The sequence below is a fragment of the Lontra canadensis genome, unplaced genomic scaffold, assembly GCF_010015895.1.
Source record: "Lontra canadensis isolate GAN:19392208 unplaced genomic scaffold, GSC_riverotter_1.0 scaffold7, whole genome shotgun sequence".
NCBI classification, from domain to species: Eukaryota; Metazoa; Chordata; class Mammalia; order Carnivora; family Mustelidae; genus Lontra; species Lontra canadensis.
In genome coordinates this window covers 12,758,582-12,781,241 of record NW_022631001.1, presented here as the reverse complement: position 1 = coordinate 12,781,241, position 22,660 = coordinate 12,758,582, and the positions used below count along the sequence as shown (strand labels likewise).

The 22,660-nt window shown below is 35.5% G+C and overlaps 1 protein-coding gene across 1 annotated transcript in view; it reads left to right on the top strand.

Annotated features, from left to right (window-relative positions):
• The window catches only part of TMEM135 (transmembrane protein 135), a 243,514-nt gene that overhangs the window by 136,245 nt on the left and 84,609 nt on the right, over window positions 1–22,660 (top strand). The window contains exon 6 of the mRNA XM_032852853.1: window positions 21,814–21,860. Within this exon, the coding sequence (XP_032708744.1) occupies window positions 21,814–21,860 (47 nt within the window). The remainder of the gene's footprint in view (window positions 1–21,813; window positions 21,861–22,660) is intronic.

Below are 22,660 nucleotides of genomic sequence, written 5' to 3'. Positions count from 1 at the left end.
CTGTTTTCATACTTCCTTTGACTTAGTAGGATTGGTGGTAGGTATGCTTAATTAAGTCTTATTCGCAGAATACCTATATGGGAATGTTACTTCTTGGTAGGCTGTGCTGTAGGTCATCATGTGAAGGAGAGTTTTCTTTAAGGAAAACACACTACCTGTGTAGTTCAGACTCTATAACACTTTTTTTTTTTTTTTTTGGTGTTTTCTTTTGGCTATAGCACCAGGTTATGAGGCAGAAATATATATATATATACACTAGTAATTATAGTGTTTGCTTAATTAAATGGTCTTATTTTAAGTATTTAAAACATTTTCCCTTATATTACATCACTATGGAATGTTATGGAAAAGATTGAAGCTATGGGTCCCTTATGCAGAGTTTCTGCTGCTACAACAATTGAATGATTCTAAGATATTTTTCAGCCAACCTCTTGAATAAAGAATTGGATAAAGTTGTGTCAGCTGCCAAAGTATGCATCTTTCTTAGATTATAAAAAGTATGTTCTAGGTTTTATATATACATAATTGCTTCCTATCCAATACTGATGGAATATATAAGGAGATATAGGTGCTAAAAATTTTTATTCTATTATTTATTGTAACTTCTATCATTTATATAAAACCAACAATTCATTGGTATTTAGTAATGCAAAAACCCAAGTTTTCTATACATTTTGGATTCATTAAAATATTTCAAATCATCCTAGATTAAGTTGTTTCTAAAAGGTGTCAAATATTTCTTTCTTAACTAGAATATAATAAACAACTTAAATTGTTCATTATTATTAATATGAAAGATTTTATAATCCCAGAATATTTATACATTTAGGACCTACCAAATTGGGGAGGGTTCTTTATTCTAACTAAATGATCTCCATTGACTCTTAATTTTGAGCTTAGCTTACTTATTATCTATTGCTTTATAGAGAACCTCCCCCAAAACAGCAGCAATTTTATTTGCTTATAATTCTGTGCATCAGCAGTTTTGTCTGGGCTTAGCCAGGCAGTTCTTCTGCTGGTCTGTCGTGGGATCACTCACACAAGTCTAATCTTCTGGTGCGTCGTGGCCTTAGATGATGTTGAACTAGGCATTTGCTTCTCTGTCTCCCTGGTCTCACCCTCAGGTTGGTTAGCTTTGACTTCTTTACACAGTGATCTCGAGGTTCCAAGAGGTGATGCTGTAACCTAAGTTTGGGAGTCCCACACTGTCGTTTTTGCCACATTCTGTTGATGGAACCAAATCATAGGGCTAACCCAGGAAGGGAGGGAAACTAATCTCTTTTGTTAACTCTAACGAACAGAGCAGCAAAATCAGATTGCAAGTGGCCATACACGTAGGGATGGGAGAAGTTGTTGTGGCCGACTCTGCAAACAGTAAGGTTCTTAACCAGTTTCCTATTTTGCTTTTGCTTTCAACTATTACATCATTATTATTTTTATACCTTCCTCTAGCATCCCTGGTTCTTAACCTTTCCGTTCTATGAATTTGCTATTATGTTTTTGAGAACATTTAACCCACATTTTTAGAATGACATGTAAATTAAGAAACAGACTTACTGTAAGAAAGGACATGAGGTAATTTACTATAAATCAAGTACATGCTAGTCGTGACATCTCTTTAAGGCTTTGAACTTTTTTTTTTTTTCAAATGATGTGCCAAGATAGTGTTTCCTAAGATATTCTTCACATGTTTCTAGAGTTTTGCAGAGCCTCTTAAGAACTACTGTGTAGCGTAGTATGACACAAAGTAGTACCCCAAGCAGAGCATTTCTGCATTTATTTATTTTACTTATAAAGGTTTTTACATATTTGATTTTATTTGAACAAATAGTTTCTTTGCTTAAAAAACAAAACTGCTGGGGCGCCTGGGTGGCTCAGTGGGTTAAGCCTCTGCCTTCGGCTCAGGTATGATCCCAGGGTCCTGGGATGGAGCCCCGCTTTGGGCTCTCTGCTCAGCGGGGAGCCTGCTTCCTCCTCTCTCTCTGCCTGCCTCTCTGCCTACTTGTGATCTCTCTCTCTGTCAAATAAATTAATAAAATCTTAAAAAAAAAACCTGCCATTTTAGGTAATTAGATTTACTGACCAGCTGAGTTTTGGATAGCTGAGGTTAATTATGCAGTTAAAACACAAATGATTTAAAACCTTATGAAAATCCTTTGCCTTAAGCCATTTCAAAAATGCATTTTCTCAATGGGGAAGTTTTATGCTTTAGTTTTATCAGACCCTTTAAAAACATATTCTTAGGGGCACCTAGGTGGCACAGTGGGTTAAGCCTCTGCCTTCGGCTCAGGTCATGATCCCAGGTTCCTGGGATTGAGCCCTGCATCAGGCTCTCTGCTTAGCAGGGAGCTTGCTTCCCCCCTTCTGTCTGCCTGCCCCTCTGCCTATTTGTGATTTCTCTCTCCCCATCAAATAAATAAAATCTTAAAAAAAAAAAAACCGAAACATATTCTTAAAATTTAGCAGCCCCAAATTCATAGCACCAATTATACACAAAAAATGAAATTATACAAAATTAAGGACTAACTTACATCTAAGAAATCAGTGAACACAGTAAAACAGCAAAATGAAGAGTCTTAGTATGTTTAAGGAATATATATCATTTAGCCCACCAATAAGGGAGTCGATCTTTTTTTTTTTAAGTATTTAAATCTTTATTAGGAATCGAATGCTATTTAAATGAAAAGGAAATAATCAGAAAAGAAAAAAGTCATTCCATAAGTTATAGGTGTATTTTTGAGGATATGAAAGCTTAAATGGAAAAAAAAAAAAAAAAACGTTTATAAATGTTGCTGTGAAGGCATATGTGACCCAGGGCTGGACATGCCTGGAGCTGAATGATAGTCCACTTATTCTGTTCCTCCGTGGAATAGGTTGACCATTGAGTACCTAAAATATTGATTGAGATTGTTTATGTGTCCCTTGTAGTTCTCACCTACAAAGGGATGAAGGTATTGAGGTTATCATCTTTGAAGGACAGGTTTTGTGGAAGATCTTTTTTTTTTTTTTTTTAAATAAACTAGAAATTACTGGCTTAATTTAGAGAGAATATATTTCAGTGCAGTGATGAAGAAGAATTTTCAAATAGAACTGTCCAAAAAATGAATCTGGTTGTCTAGCAAAATTGAGAGTTTTTCATTCTAGGAGATTTTTAAGTAAAAGCTGTATAGTGATCTTTTATGGTCATCACAGAAGGGACTCATGCAGGAGAGAACTAGTTAGATCAGATAGTTCTCAGGGTTTTATCAATGCTGAAGATTGTATGAGAGGTCCACCTTAAAACATCTGTAGGCTTCCTCTAGGTCAGTGGTTTCAGCTGGGGGTGATTTTGAACACCCTCCCAGAAATTGCTGGTAATGTTTGGAGACATTTTGTTTGGTTGTCCTCACTGGTGTTGGGGATGCCTTTGTCCTCTGGTGGATAAAGGCCAGAGATGCTGCTACACATCCACAGTGCACAGGACAGCCTCCCACTTCTCAGCCCCTAACAACGAAGAATTGTCACTATTGCCATGGGTGAGAAACTCTGGGAGTTGGTTCTAGGGATTTGGCAGAGTGAGTGATTTAGACGGTGGTCCATTTGATTTTTTTTTTTTTTTCACAGTTTACATTAAGGTTTATTCGGTGTTGTGCATTTGTGCGTTTTGACAAATGAATAATGACGTATATCCACCACTGTAGTATCATACAAAATAGTTTTATAGCCCCCCAAATCCACTATGCTCTGTTCATCACCCCCACCCAACCTCTGGCTACCACTGATCTTTTAATTGTCTACATAGTTTTGCATTTTCTAGAACATCGTTTAGTTGGAAGCATTTAGTATGTAGCCTTTTCAGATTGGCTTCCACTTAGTAATTTACATTTAGTTTCCTCCATGGCTTCTTTTCATGGCTTGATAGCTTGTTCTTTTTTTTTTTTTTTTAAAAGCACTGAATTATCCATTGTATCCATAAACCATAGTTATCCACTCCCCTGCTGAAGGACATCTTAGTTGCTTCCAGGTTTTGGCAGTTATGAATAAAACTGCTATAAACATGTGTGTAGATTTTTGTGTGGACAGAAGTTTTCAGGTCACTTGGGTGAATACCAAGGAGTACAGTTGCTGGATTGCTTGATAAGCGGGGGGTACCTGGGTGGCTCAGTGGGTTAAACCTCCGCCTTCAGCTCTTTGAGACTGGTTTGGGCCCGAAATGATTAGTCCAGCTCATGTTGGCCTTAGGCAGAAGTGGAAAATAGGAAATAGTTATTTTCATCAGCTTCTTGCCCTGCCCTTCACATTTTCAATTCCATTGCTTGCATGCTCTGTGGGGTCTGCCTCTGTACCATCCTTTTGGGTTTGTCCTTCCTAACGATTCTTGATCTCATCAAACTTAGCTCCCTTGGGCTGTATTTCTTCGACTTCTGTTCTCTGTTACCTAGATAATAGAAAAAAGAACGTACCTATTCATATTGTTTTAGTGCCCTTCTGTTAATTGGTGATAATACCTGCATCTCTTTTTCTCCTCTCACGGTTCGTGGTGATTCTGCTGGATCCTTCCAAGATGGACAGTTGTCTACTCATGGGGCTATAAAATTTACAGATTGTCATTCACACAGATTATATGTGAATACTTTATTAAAGCAAGACAGTGGGATTCTTGTCTGATATCTGTGCAAAATGATTTAAATAAAAATTTAAACAAGACATTAGAAATATTCACATGCATTTATATGAAACTAATTAGAGCTAGCAACTCAGATTTAAAATACCAGTGAAAGCAGTTTGCGTACTGGAAATTATTAATACAAGAATGATCTATAATCACTTGGGTACAGATTGCTTAACTTCTGAAGGTCGGCTGACCATCAGTTTTATTTACATATGTATGCAGAAATGGAATAACCAGGCAATAGTTTTGTTTGAAATTTAGTTGATATAAATAAAAAGCTTTGATTTGTAGTTTGGTGAACTAATAATCTGAAATGAAATTCAGGTGTCATTTTATTATTATAGGTAATGGGAAAAGCTTTCTTCTAGTCCTTCATACTATGCTCACTCCTAAATAATGAGTATATTTAGTTGAAGAATTTACTTGTTGCTCAGCTAGTTCTCAATATATATAAAAGTGTATTTCCAATGAAAGTTTTGAGGCATATAAAGTTTTGAGGCCAAATACCAATATTTTAATGTTTAGTTTTCCCTTAAAAAACTGGTCATCATACCCTTTTTCACTTTCATAATAATGAGATCATGCCAGTTTATACTTTGGCTCCTAGCTTGTTTAAGATGAAGGAATGTACACTCAGGATAACTCAGACACTGAGACTCTGTGTACCAGGAACCACCTGCTTTCCTTAGGGGCCTTTTCTATTAAAATATTAATCAGACTATTTGTTGTTCTGACAGAATTTCCATGTGAAAAATTTGGCTAACATACATGCATACCTCATTTTTGCCATGCCCTGTATTTAATACACTAAGAAAATTACACTTAGAAATGCTCTTTAGAACTTTGCAGTTTCTACTCCCAATAAGTTTGGTTTATTGTTACTAATTAAATTTTGAAGACCAAGAAGCCCAAGTTATATCAGTTTCAGAGTGCTTTGGGTATTGTGAGGACTTAGTTTTTAGGGTATTACTCATGTGACAATATTAGATCGTTGTGCTCTGCTGGTATATTCATCTCATTCTTACTTTGTGGGTGGAGACAATGGTATTTAGACATGTTGTTTTAGAAATATCCCAGGGATGTCTTCGTATATGCTGTAATTTGTAGAATTTTATTTTGAAAAGGCTCTTTGTAAACTGTAAAATACCTTTAAAAATAACCACCTCAAAAAATCTGACTCAGGTGAGTGAAATAACTTAGTCTGTAATTTAAGTGAATGTTTTTGTTATTGTTGTTCTTAACCATGAATTCCATGTCCCAAATGTCTATATGTTCAATAATCTGCATTTTCAAGGTACTGCTTTGGAATAGAACCTAGAGTAAGTATAAATTCACATTTTGGCGATTATTAAATAAATGTAAGATGCTAGAGAAAAGTAAACTAAAGCTGCAGCTATGCTAATTGCTGCTAAAAAGGACTGTGAGAACATTAAGAATGCTATTGTGAAAAGGTTTAAAAAAAAAATAACAAACCTCTGTTCAACTCTTCCCATGCCTGTTACTGACATCTATAGGGGAAAAAAATTGGGAAGAAAATACAAAACTTATTTTTCCTTTCATGAGAGTTTCCATAGCAGTCGACGATTATCAGTTTGTGAATATAATTGAGGGACTCAGATACCGTATGAGGATCACATTCTTCATCCTGAAGATGCCCAGTCATCTCAGGTATGAAAAAGCAAGTCAGAAGGAGAGAAAGAAAACAAGATGGAGGGTTCTCCAAGTTTAGACTGTACTCAGATTTGCAGGTATATTGTTTTGAGTTTATTTGGAAAGTGTAGGGAGTACTCCTTTGGTAAGAGGGTTCTGAAGAGGAGTTGTGCATATAAACCAACCTATGTTCCCATCTGCCTCTGTCTTGTCTTTCCGCACACACATACGTATATACATGTCTACTGATAAACATAGTGCTGACCTCAGTGCTGTAAGAGTAACATACTTCGAAGGGTGAAGAGTCTGGACAAACCTTCCCAGATATTAGTGCCTAAAATGGTGGTTTTGAATGGGAGACAGACACACACTTCCTGTCTGCATTTTAGGTGTTACGGTCCAGATTCATCTTGGTAACTACTTGTGTACAGGTTTCATTCAAGGTCTTGACCGCATGCAGCTGGAATACAAGGCAAAGTAGAGATTTCCACGATAGTTGATGCCCGCTCTATAAATCTCTCTTTTGAAAGTCATTTTGTAATCCATAACTGATAGCTAATACTGGATATAAACTTCATTTTGTACTAGATTTTTATCTCTGTTTATTCTTAATTCATTTTTACTGTTGGAACAAGACCAGATAAGCATTTAAGTATCTTCTTGTTGCCCTAGACCCTTAAGTACTGAACAAAGTTGACTTTGGATTTTAAAAGATACTGGTAGTGATTTTTATTTTAATTCTTTTATCATTCTCTTTTCTTTTAAAACTGTTAAGATGCTTTTGTAGGTACTTTGAAAAAGCATACATTCCCATATTATTGTGTCTCTTCGTGATAAACTAGGTACTGAATCTGTCTTGTTTGACTGGGGCAGAAAAAAACAACACAGACAATGAAGTTTTTTTTTTTTTTTAACTAGTTACCCAGCATAACAGAGACGCCTTGATCTGTTGTGTTCCCTTCATGTAATAAGCATTAGAAGCTCAAAAGGAACAATCTTGTGTGTGGATTCAGTTTGGAAGAGATGGTTGAAGTCCTCCATAGTTCATCTGATTCAGAATTCAAGCACATTCTATACCCACCCCACCCTAGCCTTTATTATCATCATCATCATTATTATTATTATTACTATTTTGTAGAGGTAATGTCCACTACATTGTGCTTTAAGAGTTTTTAAATGTTCTTTAGGAAACAAACAAAACAGCCCATTAGTCCTGGACCTTTCCTGCTTGAAGAAATGGTAGTATGTAAAGACGAATCAGCAGCTGGGTAGAAATAGTGAGAACCAAGACAGATAGGAGCAATGCTGTGCCTAATCAAGGAAGGATTTTCTCAAATGAAATCTGGAATGAGCATATACCCAAAGAATGAGCATTGGGTATACTATTTGGGAGAACTAAGTGATATTTTATCATACCAGTCCATGAGTAAAATTACCCTATGCTCTGTTTAAACCATCAGTAAAGAGATGACATATCCATTTACTTATTGTTGATGGCTGTTTTGGGGGGAGGATTATGCATCGGCTTGAGCTGGTTCTCCATGGACACCTAAAATATTTGGAACCCAGCTGGAGGGCAGCTGTTGGTTTTTGGTCCCCAGCACAGTGTTGTTTGGTAAAGCAGTGAGTGCTGTCTTACTGGCCACCTTATTAATATTATAATGACCCTCATTCTAATGTCTTTCTTACCTTTATCAAATGATAAAAGTCTGAATTGCCATATTGCCATGTGCTGTTATGTGGCCTCTCTAAAGTAATCTTGGTGCTCATATGTATTTGTTTTTGTAATGTCCCTGAGGGAAAAACACCTTATCACCCTAAGCCCATTTCTTATTTGAGGTTAATGGGAATACCATCATTTGGATGAAAATAACTACCTACTACAAATTGTCTACTTATAATAATGAGGTTTCACTTAGGTGACCTGTTTACTTCGCCCTGCTGAAAACACAATATTTTTTCAGCTTTAACTTTGTTCTGAGTCCATATAAAAACCCTTCTCCATGTGCGGAATGACATGTGAGTTGTTTTTGTTTTGGTTTTTTTTTCCCTTGAATTGAAACAGTAACATGTTTGGCAGTGTTAGGATAAAGAATGATTCTTTACATAGCTATGTAAACATACTGGAAAACTGGCTCATGTAATTTGTTTCTCATCTCACTTATTATATAAACAAGGAAGGTTTCTAGGGTTTTTTTGTTTTGTTTTTTGTTTTTTTTTTTAATTTTTTTTTAATTTTATTTATTTATTTGACAGAGACAGAGATCACAAGTAGGCAGAGAGGCAGGCAGAGAGAGGAAGGAAAGCAGGCTCCGCGCTGAGCAGAGAGCCCGATGCAGTGCTCGATCCCAGGACCCTGAGATCATGACCTGAGCTGAAGGCAGAGGCTTTAACCCACTGAGCCACCCAGGCGCCCCTCTAGGTTTTTGTTTTTTTTTTTAAATTGTAATATTCAAATTACTTATTTTAGAAATTGACAAAAATGCATTTTTTAGATATTTTTTCTTTACTAGAATGAATATTTCATAGAAATTTTGAGGCTTATGGAATTTTCTTGTCATCTTTGCTCTTTTCTTAAATCGGGTTCATTATGCAAATAGTGAATTCCTTCACATAGAGAGTATATCTTAACTTACTATTTTATTTGCCGTGTATGAAAATAAGAGATGTTTCATGATTAAGTTGAATGAAATTTATAAACTAATGCTTTAATGGGGGGATTTATTAATTTTTTTTAAAGATTTATTTATCTATTTGACAGAGAGAGGCACAGTGAGAGAGGGAGCACAAGCAGATCACAAGTGAGAGAGGCACAAGTCGGCTTCCCCCTGAGCAGGGAGCCTGAGACATAGGGCTCCATCCTAGGACCCTGGGATCATGGCCTGAGCTGAAGGCAGTTGGCAGACACTTAAGGACTGAGCCACCCAGGTGACTCAATGGGGTTTTTTTAAAGGAATATTTGAGAGAAATCTGTCACAAATCAGGGGTTTTGTCATCACACTTGGTTTCTAACCCTGCCTCAATTCCATAACTATCTATGTTTCTCTGAACATCTTCCCTGAAATAGGCATAGTAATCCCTACATTGCAGGGCTGTTTTGAGGCTCACATGCGGTGTTATAAGTCAGGCACCTACTACTGCCTGTAACATGTAGCAAGCTCAATAACATCGGCAATTGGTGGTGTTGGTGCACTGTTGTTTTAATTATTATTATATTGAGCTATGAAAAAATTCCCTTCCCTTTGTAAAAAAAATGACAGACCTGGGTTAACAAAATAATACATTCGAAGCATTATGGGGATTATTCCTCCCGTGGAAGCACTGTAACCACTCAATCAACATTAATAAGGATAAAATATTTTCTAGAGGCAGAGGAGTATAATTAAAAGCCTTGAATTTGAAACCAGAGTCGTCTTAGCTTTGAGTCTCAGTTTAGCCACTAAATAAATATTCTATGATTTTAAGTGAGTAATTTATCTTCTGAGCTCACTTCCCTCATCTTCAAAATGGGACTGATAACAACCTACCCTGAAGAGCCATTGTTAGGATTAAAGATATTTTAAAAATACCTTTTACAGTACCTGGCACTGTTAATCAATAGCAGTTTATTATCTGTTTTATTCCTCCACTTTCCTCTTTCTCCATGTTCTCTGGTCCTTGCATCTTTAAACTTATCCATGGTTTCTTTTGGCTTCCTTTTCACACTTGCTTCTTTTCCTGTTTGTTTTGAATTGCATTTTTGATGACTTTTAATGATGAAGTGAATTGACTGTACAATAGAGAAATGGGTGTGGGGGGAAAAAGAAGCAGTTGAATATCTTGATAACTTTTTAAATATCAGTCAGGGACCAAACTTTACTTCTGATAAACTGCATTTCCTTTATTTGATCATAATTCAGATGCGGAAAAAGGTGTCGTGGGTATGTGACCATAATGTCTAATCGGTGTTTATAGCCCAGTACAAAGAGTATGCTTTCAATGAATATTTTGTTCAGTGAATGAATTCACATCTTGGCTTTTACCTGATTTCTAAAAAAATTTAAAATAAGTACTGAATGTTTCTATGTATAAACCTTTATCTGTAGTCTTAAATAGTGAGTTGTTTAAAGCTATTTATTTTTTAAAAATCTACTAGCAAAATTAGCATCTTGTTGTTATAAGGAATTAACTTGCAGATTGTATTAGTTACTGCATACTGAAATTTTTTATAGTTATATATTTTACATTGTTTCATTTTTATGGAAGACAAAGTACAGCTTATTCACTTAACCATAAAAGGACAGGATATCATATAGGCTGTACTTCCCAGCCACTATCTAACATAATTCTTTTACAACTGAAAAATTTCAAGGTTAATGTGTTGCCAGACTGTGTCTGCTGACCTTAAAAGGTATAAATCAAGAATCGCCATCAGTACACGGAAGAGACTAGGCCCAAATTATGGTCATATTTAGTGTTATTTCTTACACTCAGCTCAATCAGTGCAAATACTTTAAATTGTCCTAGTATGTACATATATTCTGTGATTTATCTCCTAGTATATTACTGACAGTTTGCTTTGAAATAATTTTCTTATACAGTGAAAAAAAATTGACGCAGGGAATCATAGAATTTTGGAGTTCTGAAGAGTCCTAGAGATTAATCTGACTTTTTTTAAAGATGAAAAAATTAAAGTTTAAAAAATGAAAGTGATTTGATAAAGTTTATAGTCTTACTCTGGAGACCCAAGACTTATTTCTTACCTCTAGTCTGGTGTTTGTGACTCTAACATTCCCCATAAGGTGTTTTGTACTGTTTTTGTATTTGTTTTATTAAGGAAGGGAAATTCAAAACAATCATTAAGTAAAACTGCTAATCTAAAGCAAAGGGACAGGTTAAAAAAACGGATTATATGTTAGGTGGGATTTTAATTACACAAGGACTTATTAAAATCATAAAGCAATACATAGCTATTTAACTTGAGCATTGTGCTGTTTAAAACTATGCATTGTCTAAAGCCGGTTAATATGATGATGACATGCTGTGTGTTCAGAGTCAAAATATATACATTGCAAATTATGATAACACTCATTCATCCAGTAAGAGTGGTTTCTCCCAAGAGGCCATGCAACGATGGGTATTTGCAGAAAAGTGAAAAAATGCTTAGAATCTAAAGTTCAGCTTTTTAAAAAGTGTATGAATGGGAGTGCTGTTTAGTTTTTTGAAAGATGGATTCTGTAAACAGAAACTAATGTCATATCAAAAGCCTTATATATAAAAAATCCAGGGGTGCCTGGGTGGCTCAGTCGTTAATCATCTACCTTCGGTCAGGTCATGATCCCAGGGTCCTAGGATCAAGCCCACATCGGGCTCCCTGCTTGGCAGGAAGCCTGCTTCTCCCTCTCCCACTTCCCCTGCTTCTGTTCCCTCTCTCAGTGTGTCTCTCTCTGTCAAAAAAAAAAAAAAAAAGAAAAAAAAATCCATCCATATATGGAATTAGGTAAAATAGAAACTGTCCTTTGGGACCTTGTGTTCTAAGTAAGTTCTGGTAGAGACCTAAAACAAGGTATATACATGACCAAAAGCATTGCCTAAATATGTCAAATAATTAAAATAATAACATAATCAGATGTTTTGGCGAGTACCTATTGAAGGGTGACGTGTAACTATTCTGTTCCTAGCATATCATGTTGGAGTGATTTGTTAATGTGCCTGCATTTCCACTAGACTCACTCATAAGGGCAACAGGCATCAACTATTATGTATTTTCATTTCCCTAATAAGCTGGCAATATAGCAAGTACTGAATATGTATGTAAATGAAATTGGGAAACTGTGTTTTATCTGTTCTTTTCACCCAAAGATCATACAGGCTCCTGATTGTCTGGAGCTTTCCTTTTTATAGCTCTCTCTCTGACTTTCGAAGTCACAAAGTGTTAGAAACACACAGACACCAGGTCAGTTTTTGTGAATGGGGGGGTGGATGCATGGCTAATGTATGACTAAAGTACATGGGGGCAAGGGAAGTTTGTTGCTTCTTTTATAGAAACAGAGGTGAGATTTCAGTATTTGTGTCAAGGAGGAAGAGGGCTCAATGAATGTGGGGGACGTGGGCTTGATGAGTAACGAAGGCCAGGTAGCAAAGGGTGTCATTGTCTTTGGACACACTCAAGAAGGAGTGGTCGGGGAGAAGGAACATTTATCGAGTATGTTAAAGAAAAACAGGAGAGCACTGTGGTAGGAAGTAGTTAAATGCACCATCTGTTTAGGTCTCTAGTAGGCTCTAAAATGACTTCAGGATATGTGTTTTAACCATTTTGAGGCTTAAATGGTAAAAACAGCTTTCTTTTCCAGGACATGTTCACACTGGGCCATATTCACATTTTTAATATTTCTGGTTAATTTTAGGATTTTAAAGTATTCATATATTGTGACACTGTTTCTTTGTTAGAGCCTTGAGAGGGATAGTTTTCATATAATTCCACAGAGGGAGGAGAGTAATGGTACCATTTTTTTCCTGAAAGTTTTGTAACCTCGATTGCAAGAAACCATGTATTGAAAATCTATCACTTCCTAAAAAGGCATTCCAGAAGAAAGTATTTTTGAGCTGAATGAACTTTACTTTCGTATTATTTGTTATACTTTGTGTGTACTCTTTGCCTAAAATGTTCTGTTGGCATTGGGCATTATAAGATTTCCTTCCATGATTACTTTTATTTAACCATTCATATTCTTGGGGTAAATAGATAATAATGAAATCAAATCTGTGTTTTCATATAAGTATATGTAGTTTCAAAAAATAAAAATGGGGGTGCCTGGGTGGCTTAGTGGGTTAAAGCCTCTGCCTTTGGCTCAGGTCATGATCCCAGAGTTCTGGGATCGAGCCCCGTATCCTGCTCTCTGCTCAGCAGGGAGCCTGCTTCCTCCTCTCTCTCTACCTGCTTTTCTGCCTACTTGTGATCTCTGTCTGTCAAATAAAAACCATTTTTTTAAAGATTTTATTTATTTAACAGATCAACAACCCAAAAATAGGCAAAGTATAAGAAAAAGAGTTAAACCAACTGATCAAAAAACGAACGAAGATGTTTATAAATCTCAGAGGCTCAGTTTCCCTTAAAGAAAAATGAAGCTATAATATGAGCTCTCACTTCTTCCATCCAGATTGGGAAGGATAAATAGTTTAATAAAACACAAACTGGGTATGGGAAAACAGGTAGTATAAGGAAATAAGTGCTTTCATATATCAAAATAAAAAATGCACCTACCCTAAATACAGTGAGTTCACATCTAAGAATTTACCTCAAAAGATCTAAGTGCATGTTTGCAAAATGTATTTTGGTATTCAATATTTTTTGGTTCCATTCACTCTAAATATCTATTCATAGACTGTTTTAAAAAATGTCAGCATTTACACATGGGTGTGTGTGTGTGTGTGTGTGTGTGTAAAATTAGAAAGGAAAGTATAAAACAGTGCCTTTATTAGGTATGTATCTATATACAAATGTATGCACAGACAGGATATCAGAGATCTGGAATAAGAGGGAAATTTCTTTTCACTGTATTATTGTTATTCAGTTTGCAGTTTTGTTTTTATTGTATATGTGCATTACTTTGTAAAAACCAGTTTGAATAGTTTTTGATATGTGATTTACATGCTGTAAAACTTGCCAGTTGGAAGTGTTAATCATGTGAGTTTTAGTGTATTTATAGAGCTCTGTATCTATCCATATAGTCTAATTTTAGAAACTTTTCATCACCCCTAAAATAAACTTTGTACTGTTAGTAAACAGTTGCTGTCATACCTCACTTCCCTAGCTCTAGACATCCATTACTCTACTTTCTGTAAATAGATTTGTCTATCCTGGAATTCATATAAATGGTATCATACAATATGTGGTCATTTTTAACTAGCTTCTTTCTGTTAAATAATGTGTTCGAGGTTCATCCATGATGTAGCATGCCCTACATTGCCTTTTGAGTTAAAAAAATGTTAAAGTAAAAAAAAATTGCAAAATTCCTTATCCTTTTTAGGTATGTTGTGCAGTGGTTGTGAAATGGAAGAGAATTACAGAGAAATTACTTTTTGTGAATAGTTACTATTTCTCGAGCGTCTTTGATGTACTAGTATCTCTTTTAGGCTTTATGTGTGTTATCTCATTTAGGCCTTACAATAGATGTAATAGATGGTATTATATTGTTTCTACAACTGAGTAAATTAAGTTGTATGATTGTAAATTTTGTGTTTATTTTCACATAGAAGTGTAAAGTATAATCATAGATGTATGCAGATTGTCTGCTTTACAGTCAAAATTAGAATATTTTAAGTGCTATATAACATTACCGCAGTGCACAGTGGAAATACCATTCACTAGCCAGACAGTTGTAATAGAATTTTTTGCAATTATGGAGCTATTCTGTGTCTCTTCTGTTATAGTATCCACAGCTACATGTGGCTATATTACGTGAAATATGACTAGTGTGAGTGAGGAACTGAATTTTATTTTATCTTATTTCATTATTTTTTAAAGGCTTATGTATTTTTTTTTGACAGAGGGAGAGAGCACAGCAGGGGGAACAGTAGGCAGAGGAAGAGGGAGAAGGATGCTCGCTGAGTAGGAAGCCCGATGCGCAGTAGCTCGATGCGGGGCTCCATTCCAGGACCCTGGGATCATGACCTGAGCCGAAGGCGGACACTTAATGACTGAGCCATCCAGGCACCCCCTAAGGAACTGATTTTAATGTTATTTAGTTGTAAATAATTTAAATTTAACTACACTTGGCTTCTGTCCTTGGAGTAGTAAGTTACTGGTTGATCAGGGTAATCCTTACTCCTACGTCTATAACAACCAAAACTTGCGCAACACACGAAACAATGGTTCAGTGTCCTGGACTTTAGGCGCTGAAGGGCAGAGGTCTCTGAGAGCCGGGAAACAAATGAAGTAAGCCCTAGGAGTATGCTAGCTTACTGCGTGGGGAGTTTCCAGGGTTGAAACTCTGGCAAGGCTGAAACTCTGAAAAGAGGAGGCATTCTGACAGTTGTTGAACAAACTTAATGGAGAGTGAGAGGAGACTATGCTGGATAGAGTTCACCGAACAGAAGTCTAGAGAGAAAAGTGCTTAGCTGCTTACTGATTAGGGCAAGTACCTGTGGGAAATGCCTCAGGCCAAGGAATGAACACCCTGAGAGGATTTCAGGTCCTTACTCCAGTGCTAGGCTTTCAGATAGCAGGGAGAAGAAGAGTGTCTTGTTTCTACTAGCCAGACTGGAAGACCTGAAGATGCACGTGGCGTTGGGTAAAGTACACATGAGGATCTTATCTCAGTAATGGGGAGTAATTGGCTCTAAATTGAACATTAGTCTACTCCCTCCGAAAATACCTTAAGAGCACGTCCTTAAATGATCAAACCGTTTCCAAACAACTGTGTCGCAGAACAAAGCTCAAGAAGATTTATGAGAATACAAAAATAACCAGCACTCACCAAGGTAAAATTCAGAGAGTCTGATCTCCAGTGAAAATTACTGGACATGCAGTAAGAAGCAAAAAAATTTGACCTGTAGTGAGACAATAAATTTGTCAATATCAAACCCAAACTGACAAAGCTGTTAGAGCTAATGGTAAAGGACATTAAAAAGAGTTACTATAACTGAATTCCATAGTTTCAAAAAATTAGAGACATGGAAAATGGGAAAAATCTAATAATTACAATGTGGAAGATGGAAAATTTACTGAATGGCATTAATGACACACATAATCTCACTATGTGACACACACATAGAAAATACTAGTGAAGACATAACAATAGAAACAACTCAAAACACAGAAAGTAAAGAGAATTTTTTTTTTAACAAAAGTAAGAGAATGTTAGTTGTGGGACAACTTCAGAGGACCTACTGTACATCAATTTGAGTTCCTAAAGAAGGAAAGGGGAAAAGAAAAAAAAAAATTGATGTAATTCTGGCTGAAAAATTTTCAGATTTGGTGAAAATTAGAAACCCACAGGCCCAAGAAATTTAATGAAGCTGTAGTAGAAGAAACATGAAGACTACTGCGAGGCACATCATAATCAAATTATAAGAGGATTTTAGAGTGACATTTGTTGAGCTATCGAAATAAAATGATCCATCAACCTAAAAATCTACACCCTGCAAGAATCTTTCAAAACAAAAGAAACTATTTTAGATCTACATTTTTAAAGGAAAAATGTTAAGATGTAGTCATTTTATAGTAGAGGTTAAAGTACGATAGATGACAACAATAGCACAAATGGCGGAAGAGGAGGAAGTATCCTATCGTAAAGGTTTAGATTATATGTTAAGTAGTATAATATCCCTTGAGTGGAGACTGTATCAATTTCAAGTTCTGTACAGTAAACCCTAAGACAAACACTAAAATAAGCCAACAAAGGAGAGAAAAGAGAATCATAAAAAATAGTTAATCTGGAAAAGGCAGAAAAAGGACACAAATGAGAAACAATAGAAAAATAAGTGCCAAGGTGATAGATTTCATTTTGAACTTACCAATAGTCATACTAAATATGAACACTCAATGCCAATGAAGAGATGGAGATTTTCAGATTTAAAAAAAAAAAGCAAGAAACAACAGATGCCTACACACAATGAACTTGTAATATAGAAGCCCAATCTGTTAAAAGAATGGATAACTAATAGTATCAAAAGAAATGTGGTGTTACTATCAGACAAAATAGATTTCAGAGCAAAGGATATTATCAGAGATAAAGAAGGTAATTTCATCATGATAAAGTGGACATAATTCTAAATGTTTATGTTCCTAAAAGGAAGGCTTCAAAATACCCAAGGAAAACTACAAGGAGAACTACAGGGAGAGATTGTGGAGACAACTCCACAATTATGGCAGGACATATTTTGATAACTTCTCTCAGTAATTGATTGAACAAGTGGACAAATAATTGGGGATTCAGAAGATTTGAACAACACTGTCAACCAGCTTGACCTAATTGTTACTTATAGATACCCCTCCCAGCAACAGTAGAATGCACATTCTTTTAAAATGCACATGGCAGGTGGTGCCTGGCAGGCTCAGTCTGAAGGCATGCAACTCCTGGTCTCAGCATTGTGATCTTGAGCCCCATGTTGAGTGTAGAGATGACTTAAAAAAAAAATACGCGTGGATATTTACCAAGTATATGGAACATATTCTGATATGTTCTGGGACACAAAATAAGTCCTGATAAATTTAGAAATAATCAGGTCATATTTCTAAATAGATATAGAAATAAAGTATCTTCTGACCATAATGGAATCAAATAAGTCAGTAACAACAGAAAAGTCACTTAAAATCCCCAAATGTTTGGAAACTAAATAACATACTTCTAAGTTGTGGATCACAGAAGTAAACAAAAGCAAAATTAGAAAGTATTTTGAATGAATAAAAATGGACAACCAACTTATCAAAATCATCAGGGTACAGGTACAGCAGATCTTAGGAAGGTATTAATAGCATTATATACCTATATTAAAAGAGAAAAAATCTAGATCAATGACCTAAATTTTGGTCTTTAAGAAAATAGGAGAACAAAAGCAAATGAAATCCAAACAGAAAAGAAACTAATTAAGATTAAATTGAAATCAATGAAATAGAACACAAAAATGATAGAGAAAATTAATGAAACTGAAAGTTTGTTCTTTGGTAAAATCAATGCAGTTAATATATCTACACTCAGACTGGTCAAGAAAATAAGATACAGACTACTAAATTGGGAATGAGAGCAGTGCCATCACTACAAATTCCACAGATAGGAAGATGGTAATAAGCTATTAACTTTTTGGGTGTGCTGGATGTTTGTTATCTTGATGATGATGGTAGGTATATAGTATGTACCTATATCAAGACTTTAAAAATTATATATTTTAAGTATGTTAGTTTTACATCAGTAAAGCTCTTAAAAAATTGAACTAGCCACATGTGAATAGTAGCTATAGAACTGGACTGTGGAGCAGTGCCTTTGAGCTCCTGGAGGATCAAAACTGTATTTAAATATTGTCTGTATAGAGCAACTATGGAGGAACTCATTTGACCAATATTTGTTTAGTGAAGGAAATGCAAGATACAACTACTAAGCATGAGTGTATCACCTACCTTCTCAGCATATTAGTTTCCTGATATGAAGAAATAGAGGTTCGTCTAAGTTCTTTTTAGCTTTAAAATTCTGTAATTTGAAGCACAGACAAAATCTTCTTATTTAATTACAAATTTACATTTATTTGGAAAACCATTTTTCGAAAGTCAAGCTATTTAGTAAATTAACACAATCAATTAAAAATTTGAAATACTACATCACTCACATTTCAGTTTTTCTTTAGCATCTTTAATTAAGACAATACTGAACACCTTTCATAATAAAAAATCAGACCTTTCCAGTGGTTCTGTTGACATAGTCCCCTCGCTCATCTCTCATTTCCTCAGTGTCTGTACCAAGTCTCTGCATCCTTGACCACTTTATATAAAACAACAACCCCTATTCTCCTGCATTTATTTCCTTAACCTGCTTTGTTTTTCTCCAGAACTGCTATCACTAGCTTTTCCTTTAATATCTTCTACCTAACTAAAAGATAGCTCTCACTAGGGCAAGGATTTTGTCCATTTTGTGTACTGTTGTAAGTTCTAGAACTATGCCCAGCACCCAATAGGCATTCAGTACGTATCTGGTAAATGAATTGATCAATTGTACATCAGTATTCTTTAGATTCTCCTCCCCTTCCCTACTTGCACAGATTTTCATCTCTTGGCTCTATACTGTATAAAAAAATTGAACTCCAAATTTTGGTGATTTGAGAGATTTTGAAAGGTCTGCCTGTTTGTTAGAAACTTTCCAGACTCAGGTGTCTAGGTGACGTTTTTTGTATCCAGATCACTTCTATAAGTAACAAAACAAGATTGAAACAGTTTGCTGAATGCCTAACAGTCATTGTCTCATTGAATCTTCCCAACAGTTCAAAGTGAGATAAAATTCTCACTTTACAGACAAAGGATCTAAGGCTTAGGGAAGTTAAATAAGGCTTTGAAAGTCACATACAGCTAGATTCAAACCCAGATCTGTCAAACGCCAGAGATTGAGATCTTAAACATTGTACTCTTTCCCAGTTTCAGATGTATTATTTGCAGAGATAAATGTTAGTTTAACATGAGCATCAATAGATTTAGCATATGAGGATAGAGCATAGCAACATTTTGAGGGAAAGAGTCTAAGGAAGTTTTCCTTGGAGAAGTTAGAGGGTGTGGGAAGTATTTGTGGGACACTTCTAGAGAGGTTTGTGAGTAGGTCTGCAAAGGGGAAAATGACTAGGTCAGGGAAGGAATGAAACATTGAATATTAGGAAGGGTGGCTTTGTCCAAAGGGTAAAGAATGCTAGATACAAGTTGAGGTTCATAGTCTGGGTCTTTGGCTGGCAAATTATAACCAATAAACAAACTCACTTGGACTTTAATTTTTAATTGGTTAATCAGTAACTGAAAGTTATTCCATATGTTTTAAGTTAATGTTGTCAAAAGCAGTGATATGAACCTTATACATTATTGATAGGGTATTTTTAAAGTTAATGGAAAGGAGAGAGGGAAAGAAGAAGTGAGGAGAACAGAAGATAATGTGTCTGTGTTTATTAGGAAAGAGAGATTTTCTATACTTTACGTATAGAAAAAGATTTTATATATTTTATATGTAATAAATAATAAAAATATTTGTTTTATAGTAATTGATACTTATTTTCCTTTGGTTTGTAGGTTTGTAGATTTTTAAGCCATTCAGCTTATGTTTGTAGTGCTTATTGTAAGTCAAGGCGGCAAACCTTTCAAACTTAATTTGTAATAGCAAAACTATTAGACTTTCCTTAAGTTGACTAGAAATTATTTGTGTTGGAAGTAGCAAAACACTGTTTTGCACTGTATTCATTTTTGGCATACTCTGTGGTCCGCTTTTAACAGTTAAAGATTGTTCATTTGTCATTTGTCTGTGATGTGGGGCCATTGACAGTCATGTTGAGCCTACACTGTTGTTAACATAAAAACACATTTTACAACTTGCTTTTCAGTGATTTACAACAACTTATGGAGATCCACTTTATTGGCGCAGCTAAGCTTTGGTCAGGACTTGGATTCTGGATTCTTTCCATATACACTTTTTTTTCATTAAAGAGAGAAAGAGTAAGGAGAAAGGGGCAGAGGGAGAGGGAGAATCTTTGGTGGGCTCCATACCCAGTGTGGAGCTGGACGCAGGGCTTGATCTTACAACCCTGAGATCATGACGGGCCAAAATCAAGTCAGATGCTTAACTGACTGAGCCACCCAGGCGCCTCTCCATGTATACCTTATTTGGTTGTGTTTAGTGTTAAATATTTGAGGAGAGCTTTTAAACTTAGGTTTACTGTGCTCAGATGCCTGTTTTTAGAGGATTTTTTTTTTTTTTAAAGATTTCATTTATTTATTTGACAGAGATCACAAGTAGGCAGAGAGGCAGGCAGAGAGAGAGGAGAGGAGGAAGCAGGCTTCCCGCCAAGCAGAGGACCCGATGCAGGGCTTGATCCCAGGACCCTGGCATCATGCCCGGAGCCAAAGGCAGAGGCTTTAACCCACTGAGCTACCCAAGCGCCCCTAGAGGAATTTTTAATAGCTAGTCCATATCCCAGAAAGGATGATTAATTATATTTTCAGGAGTTTTTCTCATTGATTAGAATTGGTTGACAACTGAACTGTATTTTACATTTAAAAAAATCTGGTCATCTGGGTATAACAGTTAATATGTTTATGATTTATTTGCTGACTTCATTATAGAAGAGCTGTTTTCTTTGTTCTTAAGTGACTTGCTTTTTCTTGGCATTTTGAGAGGTGATTTTTAAAAAATGATGGTTCCTTTTTGAACCATGTTACCCTTCTACCCAGTATATATACATATATACATATCATAATATATATTCATATTGTATAATATGTAATGTATATAATTTATTTATATGTGTGTGTACAGGTTCTTTATTGCCTTAATATGGTTTATTTGAAAGGTAGAGAATGTGATACATGTATGGCTAGTTTTACACATCTTTAAATTGTTTCAGGTACAAGATTTAAGTGGGTATTTTGCTTTTATAAGACACAAGTGATGCAACATGGATGGAGCTAGAGAGTATAATGCTAAGCGAAATAAGTCAGTCAGAGAAAGACAGATACCCTGTAATTTCACTCACGTGTGGGATTTAAGAAACAAAACAAGTAAAGGGAACAAAAAAGAGAGGAGAGACAAACCAAGAAATAGACTCTTCTTAATTGTAGAGAACAAACTGCTGGTTAGCAGAGGGAAGGTGGGTGGGGGGGTGCAGATTAAAGAGCACAGGTGTATTGGTGAGTGCTGGGGGATGTATGGAATTGGGGAATCATTATCTTATGCCCTTGAAATTAGTATAACATTGTATGGTAACTATACTGGGATGAAAATTGGAACAGAAAGACAACACAAATGATATCAGTGTTCTTTTGCAAGTAATATATTTTCTCCTTGTTGTAGGTCCTTTTGTTCTGCATCACAGCTGCCATGTACATGTTCTTTTTCAGGTATGTCCTGTTATACCTATTTATTTTCATAGAAAAAATAGTGTTCCTTTGTGGTTTTTAAAAAATCATCCATGTAACTAAAGTTATTCCCTAAATAATTATTTCTCACAAGTGGCATGAGATTTCGTTTTTCTTCTTGTGTTTTCTCCCTAGAGTGGTTAGAGATAAACCGCTGCTTACTAGTAGAATAGAAGAGAAGGAAAGAAGATTTGTTTTCCCTTTTTCCATATTATTTATAGGCTCATCTGGGAAAGCTGAATATATAAATGGTCTCAAAACCTGACAAGTGAATTTTTGTTTTTTTGTGGACCTGAGTTCAGGTGTTTTTCACTCTCCTTATAAAACAGTCAACATTTTAAATTAAGAAAGAAATGTTGGTAGGATTTAATCTAAATCTTCTACAGAGGTAATCTAACACATCAATCATTGTCTTTAAAATATTAAATGAGTCCATCATGTCAGAGTTGTATTTCTCATTGACCTGAAACGGTGAGGCCCATGGAGGAGTCTTAGGATGGCTCAAGATTTCAAGGCCAATGAAAAGGATACCATCGTTCTATAACCATAGCAGTACAGTAAGGAGATTTTGGATTGGGAAGAGTCCATGCCTTCATAACCTTTGTGATACCAGTAATTCCCATTTATTTCACTCTTACTACACTAATTTGAATAGACTTTTTCTTGATCTTTTTTTTTTTTTCCTGGAATAGGCAGGATTCAGTCACAGCAGAAAGGACCAAAGTTTTAAAATTAAAATTTGTACTAGATTAACAAAAGCAGTTACAGATTTTAATAAGATG